Source organism: Protopterus annectens, chromosome 6.part1 (genome assembly GCF_019279795.1).
Source record: "Protopterus annectens isolate FY-2018-M chromosome 6.part1, PAN1.0, whole genome shotgun sequence".
Lineage (NCBI taxonomy): Eukaryota > Metazoa > Chordata > Ceratodontiformes > Protopteridae > Protopterus > Protopterus annectens.
The window spans coordinates 407,707,267-407,729,123 of NC_056738.1; the positions used below are offsets into that span (position 1 = coordinate 407,707,267).

The window sequence follows — 21,857 nt, forward strand, 5'->3', positions numbered from 1 at the left end:
ATCAAAAAAACCCACCAACATCAGCAGTATTTTTTTAAATTTTTTTGAAGCTGGGTTCTTTGTTTTGGGCCCCCTTTACTGTCCCTTTCATTAAATTAAAGGCAAAACCACAGCTTTTCCCCTTTGAGGATGTTGGTGCTTCCCTCTTAAGTAACTGTTTTTTTTTTTTTTTTTTTTTTTTTTTTTTTTTTTTTTTTTTTTTTTTTTTTTTTTTTTTTTTTTTTTTTTTTTTTTTTTTTTTTTTTTTTTTTTTTTTTTTTTTTTTTTTTTTTTTTTTTTTTGTCAGCCCCTTTTAATAATTCTGGTTACTTCTTAACCATACCTCTTTCTTATTTCTAAGTCATATTTAAACTCCTTTTCTTTTTATCCCACTCACTAGCTGTAACTTCTGAAGAAATTTCTATCTTTCCCAATAATTCTCGAATAATTTCCACTACCCATTCCTCTTTTTTTAACAAGTAGTTAGGGAAGTGATAGTGTCTCATTTTTTACTTCATTACCCTGCAATTTTATATTGGTTGTTATTGGCGCATGATCTGAAATCATTAATTGGATGTGCGTCAAAGCTTTCCATTACATGCATATGTTTCTATGAAATGTAATTTGTCTAGTCTAGCCCAGTTATTGTACATTGGTGGATAATATGCATATTCAGTCTGGGTTCCTGCTACTGATTTTGCATCTTCCATACCAAATATTTTCAAATACTTTCCCTTGTAGGTCCCCCAGGTAGCATCCTCACTGTTGCAAATCAAGTTCCAGTCCCCATCTTAAGTAATATTCCCTGCTGAAAGCGGATTATTTCTCCTTAAATTTTCTTAAGCTCCATAATAGCACTTTTAGGTGGAATATAAGTACATACCAGCATAGTCCTTTCTTGACAGTGGCCCTTACTGCCAAAAATCTACAATTCTTATTTTTTTCTTCTATCACCGTGTTAGAGCTCTCCTTTGTCCCTGATATTCTGCTGAATATCCATCCTGAAATCCATTCTTCATCAAATTTGTAGCCTCTCTTCTTTCCAAATGTCTGGTCTTAGGAGAGATTTGTTTTACAGGAGCCTGAAGCCTCACGTTTGTATATGGGACCCTCCCTCCCATTTGCATTAGCAGGATAGCAAAATCTTGTATTTAAATTTTGGGGATGTGAGACCGTACTGCGTCTGTTATCCTTGAACTTTAACACTAATTGATCACTGTGGAGGACATGTCCTACGCCTTGTTAGAAGTTCGCTAACTTGATGTAAATAAATAAATAAAATATTACAGTAACCCGATCCAGTTGGACAGCTCTCATTTTATTCACCACTGTGTTCCACTGCAAGTATTTGGTCGGTTGTATTGCTTCCTATTCTGAATCCAAGTTCATTTCCCATCTTTTTCTGTTACTGTGTATTCATTTATTAGTCACCCTGTCCAGTTTTTTATGCCATGTGACAGTTTAATACCTCTGTGCTGTGTGTACTGCCCACAGTTGTGTTGCCTTATGTACACAAATGTTATGATTTAATGTTGTATTGACTCCTTGAATCTGATGGTACAGATGTTCATGTTCCACTGTTTCAGTCCGAATTTCCCGCTGTAGAAGCTCTTGGTTGGCTTGACTACCAGAGACATTTTTCCCTCGTCCAGGAGATGGGCAGATGCCTTAGCCAATAACACTACTTTGCTGTATAAAGGAAGTGTGTTAGCGCCATTACTTCAGTTTGTTCTTGCCATCGCAGCCTGATGCAGACAAACAGTGTGCCGGTCGATGTCTTTCTATTCATATGCTGTAGTATTCATAACATGAGGGGTGTCCACCTCCAACTGACCCGTACGTCCAGCCAGTAGACAAAAATCTAAATGCTACTGTAAGGTACGTGCAATGCCGCACATCTCTTAGCATACGTCACCCATAAAGAGACATCTGTTATAAAGAGGACATCAGCAGGTATCTACCTCAGAACTTTTCTGCCTCTTGTCCGTTTGCTAGCTGTGGTCATCGCTTACCATTTGTGCTTCAGATAAGTACCGTGTGTTTTTTTCTTTATTCCTTTTGGCTACTGTGTATTTTTTTGTAGTGAGTACATGTCTGCTAGGAAGGGCAAGTGTCAGTGTGGATGGCAGATTCCACATAACGACTCCCACGAGCTTTGCTTGTTTTGCCTAGGCCCAGATCACAGTCACACCTCCTGCACTGTCTATAAGGCATTTGTTCCAAAAACCTTCTGTAGTCGTCTCATGTCCCTTAGGTTATACTTGGAAAATCAGTGCTTTAAGTGCTTATCTCGAGATATGGACCCGACATCAGGCCCTTCAGATGAGCCGCTACTCAAGAAGGGCAAGAAGCCTTGGCCTGACCCAACTGCTACTCCGTCTATTTCGGGTGTTCCTTCTGAGAACGATGAAGGCCCAGAGGCTGCTTCAGAATCTGCAGAGCCTCCTTTGATGGGTGCCACCATGGAAGTTATCAAGGAGTCTGCAGGCATGTCCCAGATTGATTCGCAGGTGCCCGATACGGGCAACGGGGGGGAGGGACCACAGCTGGTTATCTCTGAAGGCACGCACAGTGTCATTCAGATTGTTGTGCACAGAGATGTTCCCATGGACGTCATGGAATGCCGCCCGACTTCAAGCCCATCAGCTTTTCACTGCCTGGCTTCTGAGGTACCAAAGAAAAAGAAACTTAAAACTAAACATGTTTCTTCGGTTCCTCAGGTCCAGTCTCCTGCTCTAATTCCTGACTGGTCCAGCCTTTACTCAAGGCCTCTTTAATGCCTTCATGACCTTCTGCCAGACCTCAGCCCCTTCTGTTTCTTCACTGTCTTTTTCTCCTTCTACCCTATTGAAGAGGCCTTCAGAGGATGTCTCTTCTGAGGATTCATCAGGGATGAGTCTCTGCTCTACTCATATTGCCTCTCCCCTAGGATGTGCTTCCCCAGAAGAGGAATCTAATGGTACGGATTCCCCTGGGGAGGATTTTTCCTTTGGAGAGACCTTCTTGAAGATGAAGGACTTTAAGTGGGATTGCTTTCAGGTCTCTGAAATCCAGAAGAGGTACTATGACCTCCTTCAGATGGAATCTCCTAATCCATCAGCCATCCCTGCTGTCCTTCCGGCCTTCTTGGACACCTTCACTGCAGCTTCCAAGTGTCCAGATTTCCAGCCCCCAGCTCCCAAATACCCAGACAGGTTTTACAAGGTGCCTGAGGATGCCAAATTCCTTTAAGGCACCCTTTGCAGATCCAGCTACTATTTCAGAGGAGGCAGATAAAACTTATAAGCTTTTGCCATCCACCTGTCTGCTCCAGTCTGATGAGGAGAGCAAGGTCGTGGAGAGACTGGGGAAAAAGTTTATGCCTCTGCAGCCTTGGTGTTCAGGGCAATGAACTATGAGGTGCACATGGCCAAGTATTCCCTCACTGTTCTTTCAGATGCAGTGAAACTCCTATCAGAGCTCCTGGATTCATCCACCAATCCAAGCTCTTAACCATTCTTAATTTCTCCTCCCAGGTTACCAGGCACTCCAAATGCAGCTATGATGCTGTGGAGGCCTCGGCTAGGGCTTCATCTGCAGGGTCTGTCCTGAGATGGTACTCATGGTATAGACTACAGCCATTACCTGATGATATCAAAGCTAAGCTTATGGATGCCCCTCTGGACAACAAGGCCTTATTTGGCACTGTAGCTGAAGAGCTTTTTAAAACTCTTCAGGAGAAGGGGAAGGAACTCCAAGATTTAAAACGCATTTTTGTCTTTCCTGTTCCATGCTTCCAGAGGTACTATCCAGCCAGAACTACCTTTGTTAGGAAGGCAACCAAGTCTGTCCCATCCAAAGGTAAGAGGATTTCTAGAAGACGGGTTCCCCTCCAAGTCTGCTTCAACCACACTTTCTCTGAAATAGCCTTTTCAGACCAAACCTGGTAGTCTGTGTCTACCAGCCTCCAGATCCATCTATCCCTCTCATAAATAACCAAAGACTCTTGGGTCCTTTCTATCATTAGTCAAGGCTATTTCATGGTATTGGAAAGCCCTACTTCCTTCAGGGGCATCCCACAGCCTCCACAAGACCAATTGGAATTCTTCCCACTAGTCCTGTTTTATCTTCTTTCTCATGGCGCTATCCAAGAGGTACCACCCTCTCAAAGGGGAAAAAGATTTTACTCCAGGATGTTTCTGATCCCAAAAAATGATGGTCCTTGGATGCCCATTCTGGACTTTTCCCATTTAAACACCATTCTGAAAGTTCACACCTTTCGCATGTTAACTCTAGCTACTGTTCTCCTTTTCCTTCCCCAGGTCTTCATGGTGTCATTGGACATAAAAGATGCTTATTTTCACATCCCCATCCACCATCAGTTCAGGAGATTTCTTCACTTTTCTGTTGCTTCCTCTCATTTTCAGTTTTGTGCTTTGTCCTTAGGTCTATTTACGGCACCAAGTGTCTTCACAAAATGTTTAGCCCCTGTCATAGCATACTGCAGGCTACAGGGCATACAGATATTTTTGTATTTAGATGACCTGCTTTTCCAGGCTGCATCTGTAGAAACCCTTCTGGGCAATCTTTCCTGCACTGTGTCCCTTCTGAAATGGCTAGAATTTACTCTCAACCTTCAAAAGTCTTCCCTGATCCCTTCCCAAGATCATGTCTTCCTGGGTTGCAGGATTCTAACAAAAAGAATGATGAGATCTTTTCTGTGGGTAAATGAGCTGTCCCTTACCTCTTGTTTCCAGGACCTACTGCCTCTTCAGTATCTGACCACCAGGGAGTTCCTGCGCTTCCTGGGTTCATCGCCTCAACTATTCCAATGCTTTCTTTTGCCAGACTGCATATGAAATTTCAGTGGTTCCTGAGAACAGTTTGGAAGCAACACTGTCACCCTCTGGAATTTTTTGTTCCCCTCCTACCCTGTCTGAAGAAGGAGTTAGAGTAGTGGATTCTCCAGGTCTCCAGAAATCCAGGCCTACCCCTTCAACCTCTTCCACTCACCCAGGATCTGTACTCGGATGCGTCAGACACAGGTTGGGGTGCAACTCTGAAACACTGGAAGGTCAGAGACGTGGTCCCCACCTCGGGCAAAGGAGCACATCAGCATGAAAGAAATGCGAGCCTTGCTCTTTGCCCTCAAGGTTCTAAGGTGGTTTACAGACAGTACCACAGTCCTCTGGTACATCAAGTGGGGGGGGGCAAAGTCCTCTATCCTCTGCAGACTGGCATTATACACCTAGGAGCTAGTCCAGCAAAGTCACCTTTCTCTTCAGGCTGTTTACATTCCCTCAGCTCAAGCAGGTCCATGACTCAATCCCAATAATGGATGTTAAACAGGGATGTGTTTCTGAATCTGGTCCATCGTTGGGCTATTCCTCAGATCGATCTTTTTGTCTCTCCCATGAACAGTCAGCCTTCCAAGTATTTTGCCAGGATACCACATCCTGGGGCATGGAAGGTGGCCGCACTGTCCTTTCCATGGAAGGGGATGTTTCTGTACACATTCCTCCCTTCTCACTTATCCAGAAATTCTTGCTGAAAATTCAGCGGGAACAGACAAATGTCTTGCTGGTGATTCCCCTTGGACCAATACAGCATTGGTTCCCCTTCCTCCTACATTTAGCCAAGGGCAACCACCACAAGTTACCCCACAGGATGGACCTACACACACAAGACAAGGGAACTCTAGTGCACCCAGATGTCGACCCTAAACTTGACACTGTGTGTGATAGGGTGTTAATCCCCTTCAAACACCTTTATTCTGAGGACATGCCACAATTTCTGCAGAAGGCCAGAAAACCCACTACTGGGAAATCCTGCCTCTCCAAATGGAAGATGTTTTTCTTCTGGTGTCTCAAAAAGTACTTGACAACCACTGTCAGTAGAGGGTCCCGATGGTTATCTTACTTGTGTGAATTAATGGAGTGGCTTGTCTTATTCTTCAGTCAAGGCACATCTTTCTGCCATCTCCGTATGTCTACCAATACCCCCCCCCCTTTAGCTTCCAGACTGGAAGTCAAGCTGTTCCTAAAAGATATCCTTCAAATTAGACCACCAAGGAAACCAGTACCTCCTCCTTGGGATCTCAGTTTTGTCCTGGAGAAACTTACCCTAGCCCCCTTTGAACTAGCAATGTCCTCTTCCCTGCAACATTGTACACAGAAAACAGTTGTTCTAGTGGCTATTACCTCTGCCAGAAGAGTGTCTAAGCTGCAGGCCCTTATGGGCCTCCTCTTCCTTCACAGTGTTTCATAGAGACAGGGTTTCTTCGGACTAACCCATCCTTTATGCCCAAGGTGGTTAATGAGTTATCCCTGAATCAAGCTGTCAGTCTCCCTACCTTTTTCCCCCTCCCCCAATCCTCTACTGAGAGGATTCTTCACACTTTGGACGTACACAGGCAACTCCGATACTACTTGAGCAAAACTAAGCCTATCCATAAGTCTGAGAGATTTTTCCTATCGCCCAGGGACCTTGGGCAAACCTGTTTCCAAGCAAACTATTTCTTCTTGGATTTCTAAAACCATCTCTCTGTGTTACTCAGCCAGTGTAAAGGCTCTTCCCTCACCTGTAAGGGCACATTCCATGAGGGCATTGACATCCTCTAGGGCCTTCTTTAAAGGATTGGACACAGCCTCGGTCTTGGAGGCACCTACCTGGTCTTCTGTTCATACTTTCACTATAAACTTATGTCATTTCCAGGGCAGGGTTTGCCAGAGCTATTCTCCATGGCTTTGTGGAAAATGTTTCTGCTCTTCCTCCCAGTTCCTCCTCTGCATGAGCTTTGGCATTCTTCCTCATGTTATGAATACTGCAGCATATGAATTGAAGGACATAGAATAGTTGTGTAAACTCTTACCATAACCATAGATGTCCTGTTCTATATTCTGCAGTATCTTACAGTAGCATTCAGACGTTGGTATGGTGGCCAGACGTACGAGTCAGCTGGAGGCAGACTCCCTTAATGTTATGAATACTGCAGCCTATAGAAGAGAAGGACATCTATGGTTATGGTAAAATTTTGCACAGTTATTCTGTCCTCATCAAAAAGAAGGTGCCAGAAAACTAAGTACCCCATTGTGGAACCTTTTGTACATCATTTTACTAATGTCAGAGAAAATTAATAATTGTCTCCACTGTGGCAAACAGATACCACAGCAGGAATTTCACTCCTCCTCTGTGACTTGCTTGGGGTCCGAACACAACATCCCATCTGTCATTTTTGTGCCCACTTTAATAGAACCATTAATTCTACATAGACATCTTAGTGAGTCATCAGGGCATCTGCATGCAACGGTGTCCTCTGTTTGAGCTGAAATAGATCTCCCTAGGCAGAGAAAGGAAAAGGAAAAATGCTTCAGGTTTAGGGCCTCAGATGATGCTCATTTGCTGTCACAGTCCTCCTAGGCTTATCACTGAAGAAGATGAAGCACTTTCACAACCCCCTTCCATGAGTGTGGTGGTGGCACAAGTCTATATTGAGATCCATGCGGAGTCCATTTTGCCTCCTGGTCCCTCAACTTCCTTTCAAGCTGAAGGACTCAGTTTGTCAGCTGGGTCCAGGATCTCTTTACAGGCTGCAGCCGTTCAAAGACTGACAACAGTTTCTTGTGTTAAGACTTTTTTTACAACTTCTCACTCACTGGAATCTGTCTGTTCCGGGGCAGAGGTCGTCGTTAGATCAAAATTGAGGGCCATTCACAAGAAAGCTACTCCTGCCTGTTTCTCAGCCTAGGCCTACCGGTTCCCACTCCCAAGGCTACCAACACGACATTGTGTGGTCGGCTGAGGATTTAATCTCCATGGTTAAATCCCAATGCCTTCCTTCTCCTGAGTCCTCACCTGGTTAAAGAAGGAGACACCCCTCCAGAAGTATTTTCTGATTCTTTGGACTTGAAGAACTTGAACTAGGAGGACTCCACCTTTGACGAAGGTGTTCCCATTGCCTCCTATGGGAATTCTGACTCTGAAGAAAAACTGGCATCAGCTACCCCATGCCACCCCAGGAAGATATTTCCTTTGGGGAATCCTTACATACCTTGAGGGAACACTTCACGTGGGAAGCTCAAGACTACCCACAATCTAAGCAAAGGTTTAGGGGAATTTTTCAATCTCCCTTAGCCCAAACCCCTTTGCCAACCCCCCCCCATCTTAGAGGTGGTAGACAATGTCTTCCAACATTCTTCCTTGAAACCAGACTCTACCTCCTGCTCCTAGAAAACCTGACAGATTTTACAGGGTTCTAGATACACACAAACACTTGTTTAAGAACCCTGTAGCAGACGCTGAAGTTGTGACTCCAGGCCCCAAGGGAGCAGAAGCTAGCTCCACCCAAAAATCCCTTCCCTACTGACAAAGTAGGGCCCTAGAGAGATTTGGAAATAAAATTTACACATCTGCTACCCTCATTATGAGGGCTTTGAACTGTTATTTCATATGGATAAGTACCAAGAAATTATTCTTGAGCAGATAAAACAAATTAATGAGCATGGAAAACGAGCGTCTCTCTAAGGAGTTGTTAGATCTGTGCAGTTCCTGTTTTCATATAGCTAAATGCTCTGTTCACTGTGGCTATGGTGTCATGGAAGCCTCCAGTAGGGCAGTAGCCACAAGTTCCATCATCAGAAGACATGCCTGGCTGAGAGAGCACTCTCTCCCCAACCACATCGGATCTAGTCTCCTTGACGCCACATTAGACAACGATTTTCTCTCTTGTCCCAAGGCTGAAGATGTCACTAAGAACATGAGGATAAGGCCAAGTCCATGCAGACCGTCAGTTACTTCAAGTCCAACCTCCTTTTTTCGGCCAAAATTATCTTACCAAGCACTTGTAGTTTCCAACGCAGTCTAAGCCCAGACAAAGAAAACCACACAGGGAAAGGAGCGAAAGGCAGCTCCAATGACCCAGGCAATGGCAGACGGATTTCAACCAACCAGGAAGTTCTTATCCACACACCCCTAGCAGGGAGCAACCATGACTCAGGCATGGTACTCCCTACCCCTCTCCCCAGGCTACGGTGAAGGCTATCACTATTCCACAGGAATTGGACTGTCATTACCAGAGACCAGTGGGTGCTAAAAATTCCAATAACCCTTAATTTACTCAGGCCTAGCAGACATTGCTGCAAGCCAAAAATCTGAGGCATTAACCCAGATAGAGATTCTTTACACTCAAGGTTCTGTGGAATCTGTTCCAGAACACTTAAAATGAACAGGTTTTTATTCCAGACTCGTCTGTTCTCTCATTCCAGGTCTGCCTTTCAGGGTAACCCCTCAGGAATAAACTCTAGCTACAGCTGCATCAGATGTAGTCTTGGGGATCCCACCTCAACAGATTCCAGACTCAAGGCAGTTGGGACTACAAGTTCAGATTCAAACACACAAATCTAAAAAAATGTAAGGCAGTCTTGCTTTCCAAAAGAAATGGAAGCCTGGAGTCCTGTTGGCAAAGACTGACAATACAGTTGTCTGGTACATAAACAGGGAGGGACCCATTCTTACCGGCTTTGGTACCTAGCCATGGATTTTTGAGAAACAGCTCACTCCCTAGATTTGCACCTTATTGCACAGTATCAACCGGGAAAAAGCAACAAGATAGTGGATCACCTCAGCAGAAGCTTGTCAGACCCCCATCTGTAACAACAGCATCAGGAAGTCTTTTTTAGCATAGCCAAAAAGTGGGGTGTGCCACAAATAGATCCTTTTGCCACCAAAGAAAATGCTTACTTGAAAAAGTCTTGCTGCAGGAACAAAATGAAGTTAGCCTGGAAGATAGATGCCTTCTCTTTCACTCTGTCAGGCCTTTTCCTCTCTACCTTCTCTCCAAAATCATTGCTCCCCAGGGTATTGCTAGAGATAAAGGAAAAGTGGCTAAGAGTAATCCTGATATCCCCAGACTGGCCCAGGCAGCACTGGTATCCTTTGCTCCTCAGCCTAACCAGCACAAAACCATGCCAGCTGCCACAGAGAGTGGACTTCCTAACACAGGGCAGGGGCAAAATAATACACCCCAACCTGCAGATACATAAATTGTCTGCATGGATGATACTTTGATCCCATGGAGGGGACCTCTCCTTGACAAACAGATCCTGGACATTCTAAGAGACCAGGAAACCTAGCACTAGGAAGTCTTACTCTGCCAAATGGAAAGATTTGTTCTTTGGTGCAGACAGAAGGCAAAAGTCCCTCATCTGGCTCAAATTCCTTTCATCTTCTCATATTTGTCTGTCCTTTTTGAAAATGACCTTTTACTCCGTAAAAATTCATGCTTTAGCTGTATCTGCCTTCTCAGCCTCCTCTCGTTTCTCACCCCCTCATGAAGCAATTTCTGAGAGGGGTTGTACATATCAGACCTCCCAGAAAGCCTCCGGTCCCTCCCTGGGACCTCAATTTTGTTTTGGAAAAACTTGCCCTTCCACCCTTTGAACCAGGTGCTTCCACGGAGTTAAAATATTTGACCTGAAAGACTACCCTTACTACTAGCTGTTACGTCAGCCAGAAGGGTGTCTGAGCTTCAGGCCCTTGTGTGGGGAACCCTTCATTGTCTTCCAACCAGACAGAGTCTCGCTCAGGACTAACCCTTCCTTTATATCCAAGGTGGTGACAGAGACTTCTTAAATCAATCCATACATCTGCCTACTTTCTTCCCCACCCCCCAAAACAAGGGAGAAGGGATCCTCCATTCTTTGGATGTGCATAGGCAACTGCAGTATTATTTATACAGAACCAGGAATGTCAGGAAATCAGACCAACTTTTTGTGGCCTTTGCCAATAGCTCTGAAGGGAGACCAGTCTCAAAACAATCAATCTGTAAATGTATTTCCCACTGTTTCTCCTTTTGTTAACAGCCATCATAGTCAGAAGCCCCGTGATGCTGTTAGGACACAGTCCACCAAGGCTACTGCTACCTTGACAGCCTTTCTTAAAGGGTTGGCCACAAAGGACATTTTGGAAGCAGCTACTTGGTCCTCTGTGCATACCTTTACCAAACCTTACCATCTTCCTACATTTTCCAAGTCCAGACCAGGATTTGCCACTGCCGTTTTGCAGGGCATCTTCGCCTTTCAGCTTTCCATCTCTGCCATCCTTCGCTACTTTGAGAGTCATCCCACAAGTCAGGACTGCAACACTGAAACATGAAGAACATAGTACAGTTGTGTACACTTACCATAAATGTGGATGTTTGAGTGTATTCGCTGTTGCAGAATTTCCCTTTCTCCTCCTGCTCTGGTTTACTGGATGGGCTAGGACACTCAGTGTCTAAGTCTAGGTGATTCTGTTCCCTTCCTGTTTCTCAGCATTCCTGGATTCCAGGGTCTCGGATCTCTGACCTCAAATGCATGCTAGAGGCTCCTGCTTGGTGGGGGCAAGAAAGTACAGATGTCATGGTGCCGGCCAGCAGCTCTTATACCCAAACATAGTGATGAGGATTAGGGTGCCTGCTGACTGATGGAGGGAAGAGAGTCTCTGGTAGTCAGGCCAGCCAAAGGCTCCCACAGCAGGAGATCCCACAAGTTAGGACTGCAGCAGTGAATACACCAGAACACCTACATTTATGGTAAGTGTACACAACTGTACTGTGTTCTTAGTGTTTCACTGTTTTAGTCCAGGCTTTTGCAGCCTCTTCTGTTACTGAGGTGGTGGCACAGGCCTCTATTGAGACCCATTTGGAGTCCAGTAGGCCTCCTGGTCTCTCAACTGCTTTGCATGCTTTGGCTTCAGATGACCATTCAAAGACCAGTCACAGTTCTTTGCATCGTCAGGCCTTTTCTACAACTCATTCATGTGAGCAAGGGAGAAAGGATCCTGTTAGACCAAAACCAACAGCTGCTCACAAGAAAGCTACTCCTGCCCAGTGTCAGCCTAGGCCTACTGGCTCCCACTCCCAGGCCTACCAACAAGTCCTTTTGGTTGAAGATTTAATCTCCCTGGTTAGATCCAGACACCAGTGTAAGTCTTCAAGAAGGTTACTGTAATTGTTTCCTTTACTCCTTCCTTTAGTTTGAGAACTTGTGCATAGTTGTCGCTGTAATGTTATAAGTTTACGAGTGTTTTTCACTTTCCTAATTTTTGTTGCATAAGTGCTGGCGCTATGCCACAAGCACAATTCCCTGTGAGGCCTCAGTCTTAGAGAATCAGTGAGAATGATGAACAGCAAGTGCATATAGGGTCCATTGTGTCAGCACATTCAAGTATGCCCTTCAAGGGAGACGCACACTACTGAAAACACCCCCTCCCCCCAGAGCTTGAGAGACAAAAGGCTGATATAAACAACTGTTACAGTTTACTTTTGCACTCTCCTGTCCTCTGAGATCTACTGACAAGGAAAATAACTTGCGTAACTGTATCAGCCATTGCCATAAGGATGGGCCCTATATATCAGTCTGAGTGTTTCATGTAATTGCAAAGTGCTTTATCTGCCATAATTATTTAAATCACCTGTGTCAGGTTTTTCCATAACTTTGTGCAAGACTAAACTGGTATGTACATATGGTCAGCAAACTTGTCCTTAGTCCAGAAATTGGTTATTAGTCAGCATAGTTAAATATGCTTTTTCCCTGTCTGCCTAATCCGTTTTGAATAAGATAGACTGTTGCACTTCCTCAGTCTTTACTGTGTCCCACTTTGAATGTGATCTTGTGTTTTTCTTCAGGTATCCTACCCCCTTATTTGCTTTTCCCACTGCTCTAGTTTCACTCCGTCTCTCATTCAGCAGCTTGTTCCGAGTTTTACTGCTCTTTCCTAGATCAACATTGCATGTCTTAAGTTTTGTCTATCTTGTTTAATGTACATGAATTTAAACTAATTTATATATCTGGCATAAAAAGTGTGCCAGCATCCTTTTCCTTTACTCTCTCAAAATGTTAAAGCATAGCATTGTATACCTTCAAGTATCTTATTTTCTTCTGTATGAAAATTTATTTGCTTTGCTTTTGTGTAAAGTACATTGAAATGTGGGAGCACAGTTTACTGTTCTGGGTGTAATAAAAATAACTTGTCTGTGCAAACCTTTCACTGTTACTCTCATTTAGATAGTTAGATTTTTGCAGTAATACTTAAACTTGTGTCATGACAGTGCAACTTAGTAGGTAACCCATATCAGCAAAGTTCATTAGGTATACTTTTTTCTTTCAGGTGCTGGGCAGGAGAGGAACAGGTTTGGAGTACCAGGGAGTGGAAGTTGCATTGGCTCCTGAAGAATTGGAGTTGGATCCCATGGCTATGACTCAGAAATATGAAGAACACGTTCGGGAGCAACAAGCTCAAGTAGAGAAGGAAGATTTCAGTGATATGGTAGCAGAACATGCAGCCAAGCAGAAGGTAACTTTTTTGTTCACTGTTAATGTGCTTTGATGGACCACTCTTCAGTATCTTGGTCATCTGTTACCTAATCTCAATTTTGGACATTTAACAAATTGAGCTTTTAGGAGTGCTCAGTTACCATGCAGTGCTGGTGGTACATGTCCCTGTAATTCTTGTAATTGGCCATGTCGTGGAGCTGTGCACAGCAGGATCATAAGAAAAAAAAAAGGCTTGCTTTCTTTAAATCAGACAGCCTGAACAAGCAAAACCGATGTCCGTGTTTCACTGTTGCAGTCATTACACTTGGGTTATCCTGCTGGCAGGCTACCCGCAGTCTGCCAGAATTCCAAAGTCTTGGTCCGGCATCGGTTGCTGTCGCCTCTTCTCTGACGTCAGTGTGCCAGGGGTATATAAGATGCAGCCGACGCCATTTTCTTCAGTCTTTCTTGCCGCGCAGTGCCCGAAGCAAAAGTAGTTCACAAGTGCTGGTCGGCCGACTCCTAAGATTTTCAAAATTGAATTTCAGAACCGAAGTCTTCAATAAAGCTAAGTACCCTGTTGGGGAAACTTTTTCTTGCTCCAGACCGATGTCAGTAAAAGTTAACAATTGTATTTCTTGTGGGAAGCAAATAAGGATTTTCAATCTTACTGTATTCCTTGCCTAGGCCCTGACCACGATGTTTCTAGTTGTCGGTTTTGCACTAGGTTCAACCAACGCACTATTAAGTGTCGTTTTGATTTTGCATTCCATTATTTTGGCAGAAGGTTTAACTACATAATGCTGTCGGAGCAACTGACGACCGCAATTCATAAAAAACGCAAAGACAAGGAAAAGGACAGGCATCAGAGGTCCAAAATCGACGACGAAGCCTCTTCTAGGCCAGTCGCCGGTTCTCAGTGAGGCACTTTAGCAGCCCCTGACACCCGCTACCTCAGAGCCACAGGCCGCCTCCGACTCACACGTGGAGACAACTAGGCCTCTGGAAACTCAAGGTATTGGGCCTATGGAAACTATTCCCTCAGATGGGTCCGGAGCCGCTGAGCAGGCATCGGCTTCTGAGGGTGTTTTCAGACCTACACAGCTTACCATCAAGTCAACTACAGCAACCAAGGCAAAGTCTAAAACACCATTAAAGACCAAGAAACAAGTACAGCATTCTCCTGGACAGTCATCCATGCCTAAGAAACAGATGCTCAAAATGGCTGAAGACCTAATTACTTTGATCAGGCGTTCCCATCCCCCCCTGATAAAAGGCCTAGGCAGGACACAGACTATGAATCCTCTGACCAAGTTTATGTTTCCTCTGATTCCACTTCAGACCAGGGATGCTCTCTTCCTCCCTTTGAGGGCTCTGATGCTGAAGAATCTATCCCTTCAGCCTCTCCTCCTGAGGATTACTCTTTTGGGGAAACCTTGCACATCATGAGGGAGCATTTCCATTGGGAGAGCCAGGATTATTCAGAATCAAAGAAAAGGCTCAGAGATTTTCTTTTATTGCCTCAGCACAGGCCCCTTGCTATTCCCCCTGTGCTAGATATTGTTGATTATGTTTTTTCTGAATCTAGTTTGTCCCCTGATTCTTTACCCCCAGCACCAGTCAAGCCAGATAGATACTACAGGGTCCCAGACTCTCATAAATTTCTTTATAAAAACCCTGCTGCTGACCCAGAAACAACTTCACAGGGTCCCAAAGGAGTAAAGGCTTTCACTGCAAAAAAACCCAGTCCCCTCTGACAGGGATTCTAGAGCACTGGATAGATGGGAGAAAAAAGTTTACACTTCTGCAGCTTCAGCAGTAAGGGCTTTGAACTGCCAGTTTCACATGCTTAAATACCAACAATACTTAATGTCTTTCTTAAAACAGAAAATGCTTACAAGCTCAGAATGTCCTGACAATAAGGAAATGCAGGATTTATTACATGCAGCTGAACAAGTGGGAAAACATACGCTGCAGTGTGGTTTTGATTCTTTAGAGGCTTCTTGTAGAGTCTCAATTACAGGATCTGTCATTCAAAGGCATGCTTGGTTAAAAGAACAAAGTTTACCTGATCATGTTAAAGCAAAATTATTGGATGCTCCTTTACAGCATGATACTTTGTTTGGTGTTAAGGCAGAAGAGGTATTAAAGAAAATGGAGGATAAAGCAAAATCAATGCAGACAGTAAACGATTTTTACAGGTACAGCCACCTAGATTTAGCAGAAATTGGCCTTCTAAAAATTGGTCCTTTCCAATGTCAGACAGGCCACAGAGGCAGATACAGACGCCCAAGAGGCAGATCTCAGCCCCAAGGCTCTTACAGACCTAGACAATGGGGTGCTTCAACCCCCAAAGGAGGAGAAGACAAGTCACAACCTTATAGGAAACAGTCCCAATGACTTCCCTTTTCAAATGCCAAGCGCTTACCTTTTGGCAGCACCCTTAGGGGGAACGTTAGCACTTTTCTCACAAAATTGGCACATAATCACCCAGGACAAATGGGTTCTGAATATTGTTTCTCAGGGTTACAGGTTCCACTTTCACACCCTACCAAGGTCAAAAGGAATACCAGACCTGCCCACAAAATCAATGGGCAGAGGCACAAAAACAAATTACGGCTCTCATGAACATGAGAGCTATTCAAAAAGTACCACAGCAAGAACAAGGATTTTACTCGAGACTTGTCTTTGTCCCCATAAAGGACAAAGTCTGGAGACCCATACTGGACCTGTCTATCCTAAATACTTTCCTGGATGTTCTGAAATTCAAAATGTTGACACTACAGCAACATCTACCCATGCTGGGCAAGAAGGCTTGGCTTGTTACTTTGGACCTCAAAGAGGTATACCTGCATGTCCCAATCAGACAAAATTGCAGAAGATACCTCAGATTCATAGCTGGCAGAATGCATTACCAATTCTCTGCACTGCCCTTGGCTTATCTACTGCGCCCAGGGTCTTCACAAAATGCCTGGCACCAGTGATTGCATTTTGCAGACAAAAAGGAATTCAAATATATCCCTACTTGGACGACTGTCTTATTCAAGCAGAGAACAAGGACATCCTACTAAAGCATCTGGCGTTTGTAAAAAGATTACTAATTGGCCTAGGGTACAAGTAAACGAAAATAAGTCAAAACTAGTGCCCTCTCAAGCGATAATATTCCTGGGTGCAAGCTTAAATACAACTGCCCAGATGGCTTATCTCATGCCAGACAAGCGAAGGCAACTGACTCATTACTTTCAAATGATGGCAACAAAAACCCAGCTACCTGCAAGAAAAATTCTGCAGGCTTTGAGGTTTGTGGCATCCTGCATCCTACTAATTCCATATGCAAGACCGCATATATGGAAGTTACAATGGTATCTAAAAAGTGTTTGGACTCAACATTGCCACAGCCTGGAAGCAATAATAACTCTTATTCCCTGCCTGCAACAGGACTTTCGATGGCGGGCACTGGCATGTCACCACAACAAGGGACAGCCTTTCACTTTACCCACAGCCAGGCAGACACTAACAACAGATGCATCGGATTATGCATGGGGGGTGCACATGGATGGAAAATGTATTCAGGGCAAGTGGTCCGCAGACCAAATGCATCTTCACATCAATCAAAAAGAGATGCTAGTTGTACAGAATTCCCTGACAGCCTTCAAGGACCTACTGCATCCAGGACAACTATTACTAAAGACTGACGACACCACAGTTATGTGGTACATAAACAAGCAAGGGGGCACGCATTCATATCCTCTCTGCAGGCAAGCCATGACTTTGTGGAACACAGCACTGACCTATCAAGTTCATCTGCAAGCACAATTCCTGCCAGGAAAGAAAGATACTCTGGCAGATGATCTAAGCAGAAACCTCATGGATCCTCACAAGTGGAAACTAAATCCACAGGTCTTCAACATGATAACAAAGATATGGGGATGCCCAGACATGGATCTTTTTGCCTCCCCTCTCAACTGCCAATTACAGAAATTCTGCACAAGGACTTACCACTCACAAGCATGGAAAGTGGATGCTCTCTCATTCAGCTGGAAAAGCCTAAATGTTTATGCCTTTCCACCACTGCCTCTCCTTTCCAAGGTGCTCCTAAAAGTCAGACAAGAGAGGCCAAAAATGATCCTGATTGCCCCAGACTGGCCATGCCAGCACTGATACCCAGTCTTAAAGAACTTGGCTCAAGGCCCAGCCTGGACTTTACCTCAAATTCCTCATCTTCTGACTTATCAAAACAATCAGATCCTGCACAGCCAACTCAGAACCTTAAATTTGGCTGCATGGCAGATAACATAGCCACTCATACCACACCTCTCTCTAAAGCTGTTATGGATGTCATTTTTGAAGCCAGGAGGCCCAGCACCAGGAAATCTTATGCAGATAAATGGAAGATATTCTGCACCTGGAACCAGGCACAAGGCTTTGACCCACTTGTACCAAATATCCCTCAGATTTTACAATACCTAACTGAGATGCTGGACAAAGGCCTATCCTTTTCTTCAGTTAAAATCCATGCCTCTGCCATTTCAGCTCATTACAAAATGGAACCTCCTATTTTCTCTCATCCATTACTAAGGCAGTACCTCAGAGGGGCAAAAAATATTAGACCCCCCCCCGGAGAGCACCGGTACCTACTTGGGACCTCAACTTTGTCTTGGAAAAACTCACTTTACCTCCTTTTGAGCCAGCCAATACAGCTGATTTAAAATTTTTATCATGGAAAACTGTTCTGCTCCTAGCAATAACTTCAGAACAAAGAGTTTCAGAGCTACAGGCATTAATGGCAGTGGACCCTTTTTATCATTTTTCATCAAGACAGGGTTTCTCTAAGGACAAACCCAACATTTATGCCAACGGTAGTATCCATTGTGTCTCTTAACCAAACCATTCATTTGCCAACATTTTATCCAAATCCCCAGAATAAAGGGGAGAGACTTCTGCACTCTTTGGACATACACAGGCAGTTACGCTTCTACTTGGACAAAACAAAAGCTTTCAGAAAAACTGAGCAACTGTTTGTAGCGTATGTTGCAGGATCACAAGGAAAGGCGATCTCAAAGCAGACTATTTCAAAATGGATAGGACACTGTATTCGTTTCTGCTACGCACAGCATGGAAAGGCAGTACCTAACAACATTAGGCCACATTCTACCAGGGCAGCAGCCACTTCAGCAGCCTTTCTCAGAGGAGTACCACCCAAGGATATTTTGGAAGCTGCAACTTGGAGTTCAGTGCACACCTTTACCAAGCATTATCACTTGCCTCTTTACTCTAAATCCAGAGCAGGCTTCGCCACTGCAGTTCTGCAGGGCCTCATAGCCACTCCTAATCCTATTTACACCCAGCCACCCTACCTCAGCTTTGGGATTCAACCTAAGTGTAATGACTGCAACAGTGAAACACGATGAACATAGTACAGTTGTGTACCTACCATAACTGTAGATGTTCGAGTGTATTCACTGTTGCAGTCCGGGTTACCCACCCTCCATCCCCACTCTCTTTGCTGGGACTTATCTATACCTTTCTATCCTATGCAACTTATGTGGTGTATCTGCTTGTAGATGAAGGTATTGTTTTTACTTTACTGTATGTTTTTATTAGCAATGTGTATTGCCTACCTATTTGGGGGCACCTGACATCTAGGGCAAGAAAAACTGAAGAAAATGGCGTCTGCTGCATCTTGTATACCCCTGGCGCACTGACGTCAGGGAAGAGGCGACAGCAACCAACGCCGGACCAAGACTTTGGAATTCTAGCTGACTGCGGGTAGCCTGCCAGCAGGATAACCAAGTGCAATGACTGCAACAGTGAATACACTCGAACATCTACATTTATGGTAGGTACACAACTGTACTTTCTTTTCTCTCACAGCAGCTGAATTTTTATGTCCCTTATTTGTTTACATTTGTATCAGCATTTTAAAGCATTTGCACATTTTCCTTCATGAAGTAGAAGAATTCGAAAATTATCTTGTCAGATTTTTGTGTAGCATCAGGGATCCTTTATGAATAGTTGGACTTAAAATGCTGGAGCAGGTGAGACAAAATAGTTGCATATATTTCCATCACAAAGTGGAAACATTAGAAAATAATTTGTATTTTTGTGAGTAATACTGAGGATCTTTTATGATGAGGTGGTCTTTGTTTGGTCACATTTGCTCAATCACTTGCCATGCTGCTGAAAACTTGAAGATCCTGAGTTCATTGATTTCCATGTGTCAGTTCTGTTCCCTGATGAGAAGTAACACTCTGGATACATAAGCATTCATGACCACACCAATTTGTTTGTTGCTACTCACCTAGATTGTAGCTTGCCCTTGCTGTCATCATTAAGGTTGTGTGCTTACTTGTTTAACCAGCATGCTAAGTGGCTGTCGAGGCTTGCACCAGTGTTAAAATAGATGCCAGTTATTTAATCCTGAAGTGCAGCACTTGTGTGGTAAAGTTCCATCTTAAGATTGAGGCTGAGGAGGTGGAGGCCAAAGCCCTGAGGTAAACTGCTAGATATTTACAACCTGTCTTTCCAGATTGGTAAATACTGTATTAAATGTGGCTGTGATGCAGTGGATGCATCCTGCAAACAGCTGCTATGGGGTGTCAGTTACGCTAAGACATATCTGGTTGAGAACACAGCCCTGCCAGAGCATATGGAGACTTAGATTTTCATGCCCTGCTGTGTAGACCACCACAGAACAGGTGTTTAAAATGCTGAAAGAAAGGAGAAAAACATGCAGTCATTGAAACAATTTTCATTTCGCTGCTGTGTACAGTAGAAATTACCCCAATGTAAGTGGCAGTTCTTCTGGTGGCAGGGTAAAGGAAAGCAGCAGGAAGAGTATCCAGTTAAATGGGAATGGGCAAGTCATTGAAAAGGGGAAGCCTGGGGTCTGTCTGGACAGGGACACTTTAAAGGAACAGCTGTGACTTGACATCTTCCTTCCTTTTCCTGCCTCATGAGTCCCACTCAACCCAACCCAAAACCTCCTACTTGTCTACTTCTCCTGTTTCTACCCCTTTTTCTAGCGAGTCGCGTGTTTGTGATCATTTTTGAAAGAGAGGGCTTGGGTCGTAGAATCCTAAGACAAGGAAGCACACTCCTGTTAAACAGCCAAAGTTTTTGGGTATTCCCTTAGTACATAGAGAGCAAAGCCATATTACCAAGTCACTATTACCTAAGCTACTACATCTAGGAGCCTTGGAGAGAATTCTAGACCAGAAGGAAGACATGGGGTACTACTCAAGATAACTCCTTGTCCCAAGCAAAACTGTTCTTTGCCGATCCATTTTAGACATGTCAAGGACAAACCTTTTTAGGAGTACCAAAGTTCAGAATGATAACCTTGTAGGCTTTACCAGTACTCGTGTTTCCTGAAACTTTAGTAGTTACTCCCAGTCCCAAGCCAGGTCACAAAGGTAGTATTGGAGTTTGAATGTTTACCTCCTTGCCCTTTGATTTGACTGCTGCACTCGTATTTACAAAAGTCCCTTGCTCCAGTAATTGCATTCAGCAAAACTTGGGGCAGTCATATCTACTTCTCTGGACATTTGCCTTATTCATGCTCCTACCCAAGAGCAGATGTAGTCTTCTTACACTTTACTTTGGTCTGCTTTCAAACTCTGGGAGTCTCTCTGAATCTGCCAAACAGCTAACTTCATTACATCTCAGCCCTTTTGGACATCATCGGTCATAGGGCAGTCCTTCAGAGAAGATGCTGTTTCTATTCACAGTTTTAATTCCACACAGCAATGAAATCACATTACAGCCAGGGAATACTTCAGTATGCCCATCATAAGATCACTGTTGCGGTATTCCTCACAAGTGGTTCTCTGTTAGTGTAACTGTACAATCAGTCTACAAAGCTCAGCCCCCTTCCTTGTGCATTGTACATCCACCCTTCGCATGAGTGGATATGCTAGTATATTAGGGACACATGGACATAACAAAACTCAAAACTTTTTTTTTCTAGTCTGTTAACTTCTGTCAGAATATTGGTTAATCATCCACCTTAACTGTCTTCAGTGCAGAGACTCTGTCATATAGGCTCCTGTTTGGGGGCTGTTCCTCTTTTTAATAACCACTTTTATGAGAACCTCTTGTCTGCAAGGGAAAAAAAAGGAAAATGTGACTTTGGGCATGAGATTTACTACAAGGACTCGCACTTGAGTTGTTTCTGTGTAGCTGCTGAACACTGCATAAAATTTATCCTATCTGTTGGGCGTTTCCACTTAACACAAACTAGCGAAAACCACCGCTAATTCAAAAGCCAAGAACTCGACTCAGGCCAGTCCAAACATAAAAAACATGAAAAACAACAAATTTTATTAAGCCACTGTAAAAGCTTTTCGTTAGTACCTTGCACTAACTTCTTCAGACAAGCAAAACATTCACTCCATTACAAGTGAGTTTAAATACCAGCATTGAAACACTTAACCACGCCCCTTGCTCTCCCTTTAGCTCCTTAAAGGTACAGATCACAGCTAACTAAGGTGCATTTGCAATTCTCTATTAACATAGTAAAAAATTCATACACCGAGACTGTAATAATAGCAGGTTTTGAAACTGAAAGAAAAAAGCCCAATATTTTGATTATTAAACTGTATAAAG

At 43.8% G+C, this 21,857-nt stretch overlaps 1 protein-coding gene across 1 annotated transcript in view; it reads left to right on the top strand.

Moving 5' to 3' along the window:
- SF3B2 (splicing factor 3b subunit 2) overlaps window positions 1-21,857 on the top strand; it is a gene marked incomplete in the record, with an annotated part of 1,007,319 nt that overhangs the window by 962,272 nt on the left and 23,190 nt on the right. Inside the window, 1 exon segment of the mRNA XM_044075829.1 lies at window positions 13,105-13,290. Coding sequence (XP_043931764.1) covers window positions 13,105-13,290 — 186 coding nt within the window.